Genomic DNA, 12,970 nt, shown 5'->3' on the forward strand with positions numbered 1-12,970 from the left:
GAGTAGATGGCTGAATGTAGTGGTTAGGGTTAAGACAGGAAGTAGAGGTGGGTGGGACTTTAGTTCACACCTGTCCACATGACAGGCCCACAGCAGCTGAGTGAACTGCTGCTGTTAAACAACTCACCCTCAGAAAGCTAGGTGTCACATCTATGCAAAGTGACAAACTGCTCTTGGAAACTACGAGTCCTCCTTCATAAAAAAAAGTACAGTGAGAATTTAAGGCAGACTCTGAGATGTAGCCACACCGCACCTCAGTGATGTGGTGTGTGTGTGTGTGTGTGTGTGTGTGTATACCAATTCCTAGAGTAGCAGCATGAGAGAACATCCCTGGAAAACTGGAAAGCATCCTAGAAGCAGCAAAAGGAAATGCCCCTTCCCCAGGGCAAGGAGGATGCCCATAGGCAATAAACACCAAACCTGATTTCTAAAGGGGTCCCAAACAGGTGAGGTCAGGTTCAAGTTCAAGTTAGTGTGGCAGGACTAACAATTTCTCAGACACTGCTGGGCTAGTAATTTATAAGGTTTGGAGCTGAGGATTTCTGACCTTTGTTATTTGGAACCTTGCTGCCCTTTGGTGCAGACCGTGAGTAAACTGGGGGAAAGGGCATGGGTGGAAAATGCATTTGCTCTCAGATGCCAGATATCCTGATACAAGGGGTGTTTGTGCACATTCACAAGGAAGTCAGTGTTTCCCCATAGCCATATGACTTAGGAAAGTTGCCTAATTTCTTCTAGACGCTGCCTAACCAATTTGTTAAAAAAAACAACAACAACAACTCATCCATTGAGGACAGATTCGCACTCCATACCGAGGGCAGGGCGGAGTTGTGGGAAGAGGGACAAACAGATCCGGTTAATCACAAGTTGTAGAGCTGGTGGAGGGACTCCGCCCCCTCGGGCTCTGATTGGCTCTCTCTGGGGGCGTGTCTTCCTCGCGGGGGCGGGGGCCCACGGGCCACTCTAATCCCGCCGGGTAGGTCGCGGGCCCGGACTGTCACTCAGGACACCGCCATGGCCGCCCGGGCCCAGGGCTCCGCAGGCGTCTTGCTAGCCGCCCTGCTGGCGTCCGCGCTGTTGTCGCTGCTGGTGTCGCCGGCTCGGGGTCGCGGTGGCCGGGATCACGGGAACTGGGACCCGGCTACCCAGCTGCTTCCGCCGCCGCCCGAGGAGAGCCCGGCGCGCGTGGCCCGTTTCGTGGCGCACCTCTGCGACTGGGGCTCGCTGGCCACCGTCTCCACGCTGGAGGAGGTGCGCGGCCGGCCCTTCGCAGACGTGCTGTCGCTGAGCGACGGGGCCCCCGGCGCGGGCCGCGGGGTGCCCTACTTCTACCTGAGTCCGCTGATGCTCACCGCGCAAAACCTGCAGGTGAGCGGGGAGCGCTGCGCTGCCTCGCGGGGCAGCGGGCCCGTGGCACCCGGAGCCAACGTGCGCCCGCCAGCCGGGCAGCGTGGTTCCGAGAGAGGAGTCCCCCCACCCTGCTCTAACGACTGACCATTTCTGCCCCGCGCCGTCAGGGCGAGGGTGGAAGCCCCCCCCCCCCCCAGATGTTTGCTGGGCGAAGCACTTGGGTGAATTCTTCACCGGTACCTAAAGGACTTCCCACTCGAGTTGTTGTGAATCGTCTAGGGGCATGCATGGTGTTTCTATTAACTGGCCTCCTACTATTTAAAGGTTCCCTCTCTCCCCCTCCCCCAGGCTGAGAGATTGTATTTTGCTTATGTGATTAGAGGCTTTCTTTTTTTTTACCTCTCCATTTAGATCCCCGCCCTCCCTACCCCCCAGTCTTCCCCCCCCACACACACACACCCCAGGTTGGGAATGTAGCTCCTTGAAGCCTTCATCCCCAATACCACAAGAAAACAACAACAACAAAAACTTATTAGCTCGTGGCACACAATTATAATTCCCTGGACTCTGAAGATTGAACAGGAGGACCACAAGTTCGAGGCTAGCCCAAGCATAGCTGGCTGCAAGACCCTATTTGAAGAAAACAAATAAACAGATTAAAAGCAGAGAGGACTTGGAGTGTGGCTCAAAATTGTAGAGGCTGGCCTAGCAGTACGGGGGACCTGGGGATGGGTGTTTTCCTCTTTACCATTAATGCACATTATTGCAATCTTTAGGCCCTTGTGTGCTCGCTGCCCTCAGCAGAGAGCAGGATAGATTGAAGGTCCCTCTTCACCCTTTGTAAGCCTTCTGGGACAGGTCTGAGTCCCACAAATCTGGGAACCTCAGCTGTCCCAATGGTGGTCTCACAGACACATAGCCTAAGAGTTAAGAGCCACACTGTGCTCAGGATGGAGCTTGATTTGGTGGAAGATCTTTTTGACAGAGAGTTCAGATTTTCAGTGTTGGAAAAGAACATTGTTGATAAAGGTAAAATAAAGGAAGTCGGTGTTCAATTTGACACTGGCAATATGCTAAGCCAACACTCAAGTTCTAGACATTATCTCTTGTAATAACTTGTTTTACTTTACTCATTTTGCAGATGAAGAATTTGAGGTTCAAATAGGGTAAATAGTCCAAAGCCAGCAGCCAAATCTGAGGGTTCTTTTTTCAAGTTCAATTGCCTTCAAACAGCAGGCCATAGACTGGGGTTCATGAGTTGAATCTGGCCACAGACTGGTTTTCTTTGGCTCTCACAGAGTTGTTTTGTCTTAAATAAATTTACATTCGTTCTCAAAATTGACTTCAAAATGAATATTTTACTTAAAGGCTAAAATTTCTAGCTTCTCTTGGAAAATGGGAAGGTTTGGTGACACTGGAGGCCTACATTTTCTGAGCAAGCTTTAAATAACTGTCCACAGCTGCATATATACCACAGTTCACAAGTTATTCCCAGCCCATTCTACTCCTTTGGACTCATTTTACTTCCAGTGATGCCCCCTATTTGATTGCAAGTCAGTCACCTGGGAAGACCTAAAAATTCAATGCAAACAGTTTTTTTGTTTGTTTGTTTTAAACACCTATTCCCTTCCCTCTCCACTGCCACCACCCCCCCCAAGAAAACCCCTCACTAATAATTTTAATGGGAGAGGATCAAGTTAAATACCTCTGTTACACACGAGCACATGTAACTTAGGTGTCTAGAGAGCTGTGGTGCGCTCCCCATTGTAGAGATGAGGATATTAAGACTCAGCAATGCAGAAACTCACCTGTGGTTATCCTATGGGACTCCAGCCCCAGGCATCTGATGTCTCTAGAAGGATATGAGTTATCTCTCTCAGAAGAATTCCTTTCCCTGATGGCAATGAAAAGGTGTGACCATATTAGGATTTGTGTGGCTCTGAATTTCACAAGAAGCCAAAGTTGGTGTTGGCTGTCTACTTTTCCTCTTCCTTCAGAGCACTAGGAAACAATGTTTTCTCATAATTCAGAAGGAGCAGGGAGATTCAGGTACAGGGCCAGTTCCCATAAGTGAAATACCTGTCCTTTGTAATGCAGAGACAGATCCTGAGGTCCAGATGTACTTGCCACCAGGCTGTTTTCCTAGCATGATTGTGGGGAGGGGCAATTTTTGTATAGAAGTTTGAAGCCTGCCTGGGTAGGAAAGTTCAAAGAGCCTGAAGTGGAGTGTGGCTCACGTGGTAGAGTGCCAGCCTGAGTGCAAAAGCCAAATGAGAGCTCGAGGACTTGAGATCAAGCCCTAGTACTAGCACCCAAGGGGGGAAAAAGGAAAGAAGAAAGGAAATATCCAGAGGAAGATATTGCTGATATTAGCTGGTAATGGTACAAAGTTGGTCTATAGGTCTAGCAAGTCTGCAACAAAATTTGTGATTTGAATTTTAGCACCAGGACTTCAAACTATTCACCTTCTTTGGCACTCTTAGGATATGACTGTTTCCTATCTCTTCACTTCTAATTTATGTTTCTCTTGCCAACTGAAAGCGAATATCTTGTAGTCCATTTCTTACCTTTTTGTTCTCATAATCCTTGGAGGATTATATATACATTTGAGGCTTCACTTCCACCTATTAAGATGACTCAAATTTGTGTGCATTTCTGACTTCTCTGAAATTCATTTTCTTTTTTTTCTGGCTGTTTGCTGTAAGTTCCGTTCTTCTTCTTCCTCCTGACACTCTTTCTCTTCCTCCTGGAACCAGTTCTCCTTCATCTGCATTTCTGTTAGTGGAACTACATTCTCAGTAAACAAGGGATTTTCACTGCTTGTTCAGATGCCTCAGTCCCAAAGTCTCACCAATTTTCCTTTTGCTTTCTATGCTTCCATTCTTGTCCCTTCCTCTTTATTCCCACAGCTCATCCTTAGGCCATGTGCTTGTCTTCTCATGCCTGGAAGTACCTGGACAAATCTTAAATCATCTGCCTTGTCCACTCTGACTACCAGGCTTACATTAACAGAATACTTACAGCATTGGTTTTATCCAGAAACCAAATAGACATTTTTTTTTTTTTTTGGCTAGTCCTGGGGCTTGGACTCAGGGCCTGAGCACTGTCCCTGGCTTCTTTTTGCTCAAGACTAGCACTCTGCCACTTGAGCCACAGCGCCACTTCTAGCCGTTTTCTGTATATGTGGTACTGGGGAATTGAACCCAGGGCCTCATGTATACGAGGCAAGTACTCTTGCCACTAGGCCATATCCCCAGCCCCCAAAGACATTTTACCATACTCTTTTTTTTTTTTTTACTTTTTTCTTTTGCCAGTCCTGGGCCTTGAACTTGGCCTGAGCACTGTCCCTGGCTTCTTTTTGCTCAAGATTAGCACTCTACCACTTGAGCCACAGCACCACTTCCAGCTCTTTCTGTTTATGTGGTGCTAAGGAATCGAACCCAGGGCTTCATGCATGCTAAGCAAGCACTCTACCACTAGGCCACATTCCCAGCCCCCTTACCATACTCTTTCAGCAGTGGTTCTTGGAAAACTGCCTGAGGGTGACCTACAAAATAAAATCTTGAGTCTTAGCCTGAGTTACCCTTACCCTCTCTAAAACCTCTCTTTCTAGCACATTGGCTTTTTGCTCACAAAGCTGCCTCTTTTCACAGACCTCTGAAACTGAGGCTTGACCACCAATGTGCTTTGTCAGCAAAGATATCTAAAAGTTCTTTTCTCTAGCATTGACCACGTGGTGGATATTGGGTTTAACAGGCACCAGCTTAGGCGCCATTATGCCATGCCACATGTTCTCTATTAGTGTGTTTGTGTCCCCCTGCCACCCCCCTCAACATGACATCCCACTGGAGTTTATCAAAATATGTTTTCTCCATTTTATAATCTGGAAATTGTTGTTTGCTAGTTTCTCCTTGCTCTCTATCTTGTCTTATGTGCTCAGTTCTATGTTTAGTATTTTTTTCTTGTCAAGATCAGTCCACCCTCTGTCCTCTACCTTTAATATACCATCCACTTCTGTCTTGATTTTGACTATAAGGCCTTCTATGATTGCTATATTTCTCTTGGCTATGATGGTGTCTCCTTACACTGAACTTTGCCTTTTTACTGGTCTTGGCAATTAGTTAGGTCTGCCTTTCAGACAATCCCATGTCTGTCTTTGTTTTGCATTTTCTCAGTGTTGATTATTTCTGAGTTTTCAGATGATCATAAACTTAGAGGGAAGAGAGACCTTCTCTGAGTCCTCTCCTCCCCTCTGCCATCTCTGTCTCTGTTTCTGTCTCTGTCTCTCCTCCTTATTCCTTTCCCTCTCGCTCTTCCTCCCCTCTCTTCTCTTCTTCTTCTTCCTCTTCCTCCTTCCAGTTCTCCTTCTTCGTTTGTTCTTCTACAGTGTCTTTATTTGTCTGATTTCAATAAGTTCTCTAAATGACTTGCTGTTTTGGTGATCACTGTGAAAAGGTACCGTTCTTCACAAAGACACTTCAAGGTCTAAAGAGCCAGATATCTGTGGCTGGGAATATGGCCTAGTGGCAAGAGTGCATCCCTTATATACATGAAGCCCTGGGTTCAATTCCCCAGCACCACAAATATAGAAAATGGCCAGAAGTGGCACTATGGCTCAAGGGGCAGAGTGCTAACCTTGAGTAAAAAGAAGCCAGGGACAGTGCTCAGGCCCTGAGTTCAAGCCCCAGGACCAAAAAAAAAAAAAAAAAAAAGAGCTAAATGTCTAAGCTACAATGTGTGGATTTTTCAATAATGTCAACAATGCTTTTATGAAGCTGATTTCTGAGTAGGAAAGAAGTGAGAATGTTGTCTGATTTATGTTTAGAATGTGAGGAAAGAATTCTCCCAGTTTTGAGAGCACATGACAGTTCTGTCACCATGAGATAACTGAACAGCATGACTCAGCTACTTTCTTGCTTAAACTGTGTACTTAGCTGGTTGAGTAACTGTGATATATATCATTGGTTTCATATTCGAGTTTAATCCTGTAGTTATTTCAATGGAAGCTGTTACCAGCCTTGAGTTTGGTGACACTGCAGTTGTAATTCCCTCTGGTGCATATAGAACAGATTCTAAGTTTTAAAAATACATAAAAAATAATTCTTATTGAATTAATTTTCAATATGAGTCCTTCTGCTTCCTTCACCCCTGCTTTTGGGGAGCTAGGATCTGTCTCTATCCAAGTACTATTTGTCCTGAGAGGAAGGTGGTGGTTACAATTCATTGTTTCATGGAAGAAGGATCCAGCTCCAGGGACATTATATATGCAACTTATAAAATGTATCACCTCTTCAGAAATGCTATTTCACATGAGTGTCTTCATTTTCTCTCTGCAGGAGAATCCAAATGCTACGCTGATGCTGTCTCTGGCACAAACCAGCTTCTGCAGGAAGAATGGATATGATCCCCAGAGTCCTCTTTGTGTTCACATAATGCTGTCAGGAACTGTGACCAAGGTAAATATCTCTCTCCACATGGAGAGAGATAGGTTTAGAGGAACATCATTGGAGATTCTTGGAGAATAAAATACAGCTGATTTGTGATTGAGATGTGTGGTTAGAACTATATTCTAATACATCAAGGCATTCCATGCCATATAGGTGCTCAGAGGGATATTTATGAGGCATATGAATCATTTTTTTCTGAAGTCAAACAGATGTAAAAGCGATATAGCCCATATATAAAATTCCTCTTGCTAAGAATCATCTGCTCAAGCAAAGCTCCCTGACTCCATTGTGTTTCACAGGGTGCCTGGGTTCCTGTTGTCCATGCTTTCATAGTAGCTGAGAGTAGAGAACATATTTAGTAGGCAAAGAAGAGGAGTGTCTGCTACTAAAAGCTGGATGTGAATTTGGTTTGGGTTGAGTGTTGAAGAAAAGACTTCAAATAAAAGAGAGCAGTGGGCCAGGTGTCTTGAGAACTGTCTGATTGTTGAACCAGTGGAATTTTTGCTTTTTGACCTTGTCAATTTGAATACTTTAGATAAGTTTGATTTATAGCCTGGAAATTCTCTGTATGTGCAAGTCTTTCATTGACTGTCCATGACTGGAGAAAAGCAGCAATGCTCCTTTGTTCCAATATAATTCTTCCAAAGATTTTTGCCCTTTACATGCACTGATCTAGGTGTTTAACATGTGCATGTGACGGAATAATGATTATGGTATGTGTTTCAGGTACCTGTGGCATTTTATTGTAGTACTCAGTTACTGTGGTTGCTCAAAGTTACTGCTTAAAATTCATATTCATAATGGCTTCTTACTTTGTTATATTTGCAGTTGTCAGCATTTGAAATCGTTGTTGTTCTTTGCTTCCTTCAAGTTTCTTTCATTTGCTCTTGATTCTTTAAGATCAGGATTTACAACTAAATTCATACACAGAGTGCTAAAATCACGTTCTTAACAAATGAAAATAACAAAATGTTACTTCTCTGATAATTGTTTATTTCACATTTGTCCTTTAGGTGAATGAAACAGAAATGGACTTTGCAAAGAAATCATTATTCATTCGACATCCTAGTATGAAAACCTGGCCTGCCAGCCATAATTGGTACTTCGCTAAGTTAAATATAACCAATATCTGGGTTCAGAACTACTTTGGTGGGCCAAAAATAGTGACACCTGAGGAATATTTCAATGTCACAATTCAGTAAGTATTTACAAATCTTTCTCTTTCTAATATGGAAGCCCTTATCAGTGCTATTTACCCTACTAAGGCCAAGTGGGGGGCACCCATTTCATATGCTATGAACCACTTTTGTAGGCTGGTGAGGCCTAGGACCTGTTCTCAAAATAGTATTATTATTTTTTTTATTATTATTATTATTTGGCCAGTCCTGGGCCTTGGACTCAGGGCCTGAGCACTGTCCTTGGCTTCTTTTTGCTCAAGGCTAGCACTCTGCCACTTGAGCCACAGCACCCCTTCTGGCTATTTTTTTCTATATAGGTGGTGCTGGGGAATTGAACCCAGGGCTTCATGTGTACGAGGCAAGCACTCTTGCCACCAGGCCATATCCCCAGCCCCTCAAAATAGTATTTTTAAGTCCATAGGGTGAAATGCAGAGTTATGAAAGAAATGAATGGTGTTGAAATTCATTTATAAAAGTATTTTGAATGTGTCATATAGTAATATGGGAGCTTTTAAATAAAGACTAAATAATAGGGGATATAGTGATGGAACTTTCAAAGTAATGAGGAGTGAAGGCAATATTCTAAGTTGGGTACTGATGGCTTACACTTGTAATCTTGGTACTCAGAAGGCTGAGATCTGATGATTTCAGTTCAAAGCTAGCTTGTGCAGAAAAGTCCATTGGATTCTTATCTCCAATCAAAGAGTAAAAAGCTGAGAGTGGAGCTGTGGCTCAAGTGGTAAAGTGCCAGCTTTGAGCGGAAAAAGTTAAGTGGGAGAAAGAGGCTCTGAGTTCAAGCCCTGGTATGGAGGAACACACACACACACACACACACACACACACACACACACACACACACACACTTTTAAGACATTTGTCACAACTGTAATGTGACTTGTGATTTCTCTATTGCTAGTCTAGACATTCACAGACACACTATTACCACTAGAGCTTAATGAAAATGGAAAGAACATTCTACTCAACTTCACAGAACTCTGAACTATAGTTACTGGCTTGAACACCTTATTTGAAGGCAATACATATCAAGCCTGGACAAACCCACTTATGACTTATGACTTATGTTAGGTTTTTTAAGTAGGTAGCTGGTAAAGGAGAACACCACGTGGTATTCAGGCAGGAGAGAAAGTTTATTACGAACTGCTGGCCTGTGGCCGAGATGATCCATGGCCGGAGAGAAAGAAGAGAAAAGAGAGAAGGGCCCACCCCCACCCAGCCCTGCCTTATTTAGGGCAGGGGCAGGGGGTGTGGCCAGGTGGATTAGGATGTGACTTCAGGGAAAGGGGAGTAACTGCCTCCAGGTCTGCTGGTTACCCAGGTAACTGGGTGGAGACTTAATGAGGTGGGGGGCATCTACATGGAGCCTTCCAGGGACGGACCTTACAATGATGGCATTTTCTCATGACAGTCTGATTTAGTGCTCTGAACTGTGGATATTCCACCTCCAAGTCTGGGCAGATGACTCACTTAGTCCTCTGTGCTGTGGGCATGTGTGGCTTATTCCAATGGGATGGGAATGTGTGCAGGGGAGGAGGCTGAGACCGAAGGAGGCCATCAGAGAGAAGGAAGAAGAGCAGCACCTGAAGATGGGAGGGGCCTGGAAGGAGGAGGTGAGCTAAAGTGAGGTAAAGGTTTGAAGGAAGGATTACAAGGGACTAGTGTACTTACAGATCATACCAGGAATTCTGGCCAATCTGGCATTCATCAGTCTGAGGGAAGGTGATACAGCAAAAACAACAGCAATCACAGCTAGCCTTGTCGGTTGGGTGCTGCAATTATTAACTCGAGTATTAACTAGCAGAGTTTTCACCACACCCATATGAGGCAGATACTGTAAATGAAGCACCCATGAACAATGTTAGCATCACACAGCCAGGAGATGGCAGTTCTGGGACTCAGTTCCCTTCATTCTCACCCCAGATCCTCCATCTGGTTCCTATACCTACTGTTCTACCGCCTCCTCCTTTGGTCCCTTCCCTGAGAGTTGATGGGCTCCCTTCTCCAGGGCAACACACAGTAAACTTCCCAGTCATGATGATCAGTAGCTGCTGGTGGAGATTAGGATGATGGTAGTATGCTAGGCTTGTATGTTGTGGCTCATCTGGGAGTTTAATTTCTTGGCATTACTTTTTCTTTCTCCCTCTTTTATTCTTCTTATTTTATTGTAGAACAGTCCATGGTATGCTGTTTACTCCCCAGCATGATAGTGAATTTCTTGACATAAAATCCCAGGAAACAGTGGCTCATGCCTGTAATCCTAGCTCCTCAGGAAGCTGAAATCTGAAGATCATGGTTTGAAGCCAGTTCAGACAGGAAAGTCTATGAGACTCTTATCTCCAGTTAATCATCAAAAAGCCAGAAGTGGGCCTGGGAATGTGGGCTAGTGGTAGAGTGCTTGCCTTGCATACATGAAGCCCTGGGTTCGATTCCTCAGCACCATATACATAGAAAAAGCCAAAAGTGGTACTGTGGCTCACGTGGTAGAGTGCTAGCCTTGAGCATAAAGAAGCTAGGGACAGTGCTCAGGCCCTGAGTGCAAGCCCCAGGACTGGCAAAATAATAATAATAATAATAATAATAATAATAGTAGTAGTAATCTAGAAGTGGAGATGTGGCTTAAGTGGTAGAGCACTATCCTTGAGTGAAAAGGCTAAGGGACAACACCCAGACCCTAAATCTAAGACTCCCTCTTCCCACCTCTACCATCCCAGGTTTTAATTTTTTTATTTACATATTTTTATCTCAAATGATTGAGACCAGTGTCTAGCCCAGAGCAGGTATATAGGAAGCACTGGCTGATTGTTAGTCTTTGTCTGAAACAAAGACTTGTGAACTCTGAGTAAAGAATCAAATGCCGGGGCTGGGAATGTGGCTTAGTGGTAGAGTGCTTGCCTAGCATGCATGAAGCCCTGGGTTCAATTCCTTAGCACCACATACACAGAAAAGGCCAGAAGTGGTGCTGTGGCTCAAGAGGTAGAGTGCTAGCCTTAAGCAAAAAGAAGCCAGGGACAGTGCTCAGGCCCTGAGTCCAAGCCAAAAAAAAAAAAAAAAAGAATTAAATGCCTGGTACTGATTTAGCTGCCATGTGTGCAGGAGAAGAGGCATAGACCACTGGCCCTCCACTGACCCTCCTCTGAGCTGGCAAAGCATCTTCTATAGTAAGTAGAGGTTGCAATTGCCTGATTATTACCAGGCAACACCAGGAGAACAGCGGTAGGGATGGATGAGCTGCTCTTTGAGGTTAGAGTTTCCTTTGCAGGACAGAACAGTCTCTGAAGTGTAGTTATCTTTGTGTAAATAACATGCCCAAGGGCTGTGCTGGTGTTAATAACAACACAGAATCGTTTTCCCAGGAGTCTCCACACTGAATGAGTAAAATAGAAGCGCCTGCTCTGTTGTCCAGACAACTGAGCACTTCCCTGTGGCTCAGAGATAAGGCTGAGCTTTTTTTTTTTTTTTTCCCCTCTCTAAAGGAGGGTGCCCCAGAGACCTGAGAATGGAAGGTGCCTAGGTACTGTCTTGTCACAGATGCTTCTTGACAATTAATTGTCCATTCCAAGCTCCCACCCTGCTGCCCAGAACTGGGTTGCAGCGTGGATTGTATGGAAATATCTCCTGAGGGCTGGGACTGTACATTCTCAGGGAACCCTTTGTAGTGGGGGCAGGGGAGGGGGGTGCTCCCAGGCATGCTGGGACTTCCTTCTACATCTAGTGAGACCTCTCTGAATATAGTTTGCCTCACTGGACTGGTGGGTCAAGCCCCAGGAACACATTTGCAGATTCAATGGAAGGTTTAAATGTTTTCACCAAGTATGGGCTGACGTCCTTGATTAAGCAGTTCTCAGAAGGATGGGCGTTGCCTTCTATCACAGTGAAGTGTGTGCCATGGTGGGAGACTTGGGCTGCACACCTCATTGCATTGCCTCTGGTGGATCCAGATATGTCCTAGCAGAGACAATGACAAAAAGACAAGGTCACACAGGGTTTTGCAAACTTGCCCACTGTCCTTTCTCTGACTATGGATTACCTGGTCAACAGTGACCACCGCTGCAACAAGAAGCAGGGCAGGTTGCCTCCTGGCTGGGCTCTGGATCATTAGGTAGTAGGTATTGGCTAATCACTACCTTCTGACCCGAAAGTTCATGACCCCAGCTGTTCTCAACTTGTTGCCTTTTGACCTTCTGAAAGTCTTCTTAATCGAGATAAAGACAGTGGCTGTGGCCCCTGGCCACTTTATGCATCCCAGCAGCATTTACTAAAATGTCAGACTCATACCCAGAGAGGTGAGATGCTCAAGTGGGGTATCCTAGGCCCTGCCCTCCACCCTCTGAAACCATCACTTAGGAATCTGCCTTTGGATCAATGTGAGCCATTGTCTGGTACTCTAAAATAGCTGACATTAGTTCAAAATCTTGAACTGTCAGGCCACACATTTCTATAGCATGTCCTGAGAATGAATAATCAACCTTTAAGACCTGACAATCCAGTTAGTGATACAACTATTCTCTCCTTTCCTTTGCAGGTGAAGCAGAATATGGAAAGTTGAACCACGTAGGACATTTCTTATGATGGCTCATGCACATTTCCAGGACTTGATATTTCTCTGGAAGCTTCCTATATTAACCAGTTTTCTGTGACATGCTGATTGGTTTGTTTGCTTGAATTTCTTGGAAGATGTACCTGCTGGATTTTTTAAGACAGTATTTTAAAGCCATTTTCATAGAAAAATACCTGCTTCGTTATAAGAAATAAGTTTTATTGCCTTAAGTCCCAGTGTTTTTCCAGTGGTGCCCCTTGGAGAGTACATAGCAACTTCAGATTGCCCCTTGGTACCCTGTGGTACTTGAATAGGTGTTTTTTAAACTGCTGGCAAGCCACTGTGCTGGGAGGGTCCCCTCCTCAACCCTGCTGCCTCCCAACTCCCGGAGCCTGGTGCAGAGGGGCCGCTGCATTGCAGCACCTATGTAAATCCCAAAG

At 45.0% G+C, this 12,970-nt stretch overlaps 1 protein-coding gene across 2 annotated transcripts; it reads left to right on the plus strand.

Annotated features, from left to right (window-relative positions):
- The first annotated feature begins 977 nt into the window (after positions 1–977).
- Positions 978–12,760, plus strand: Creg1 (cellular repressor of E1A stimulated genes 1). 2 transcript variants are annotated; one of them, XM_048357332.1, is made up of 4 exons: positions 979–1,368; positions 6,687–6,806; positions 7,811–7,995; positions 12,516–12,760. In XM_048357332.1, exons 1-4 carry the CDS (start codon positions 1,015–1,017, stop codon positions 12,517–12,519), a joined length of 663 nt encoding a protein of 220 aa, XP_048213289.1. In that variant the 5' UTR covers positions 979–1,014; the 3' UTR covers positions 12,520–12,760. The 2 variants fall into 2 exon arrangements, with proteins under 2 accessions (XP_048213290.1, XP_048213289.1); XM_048357333.1 differs by lacking the exon at positions 12,516–12,760 and having other exon boundaries at positions 978–1,368; positions 7,811–7,999.
- The last annotated feature ends 210 nt before the right edge of the window (positions 12,761–12,970 follow it).

Source organism: Perognathus longimembris, chromosome 11 (genome assembly GCF_023159225.1).
Source record: "Perognathus longimembris pacificus isolate PPM17 chromosome 11, ASM2315922v1, whole genome shotgun sequence".
Classification (NCBI taxonomy): domain Eukaryota; kingdom Metazoa; phylum Chordata; class Mammalia; order Rodentia; family Heteromyidae; genus Perognathus; species Perognathus longimembris.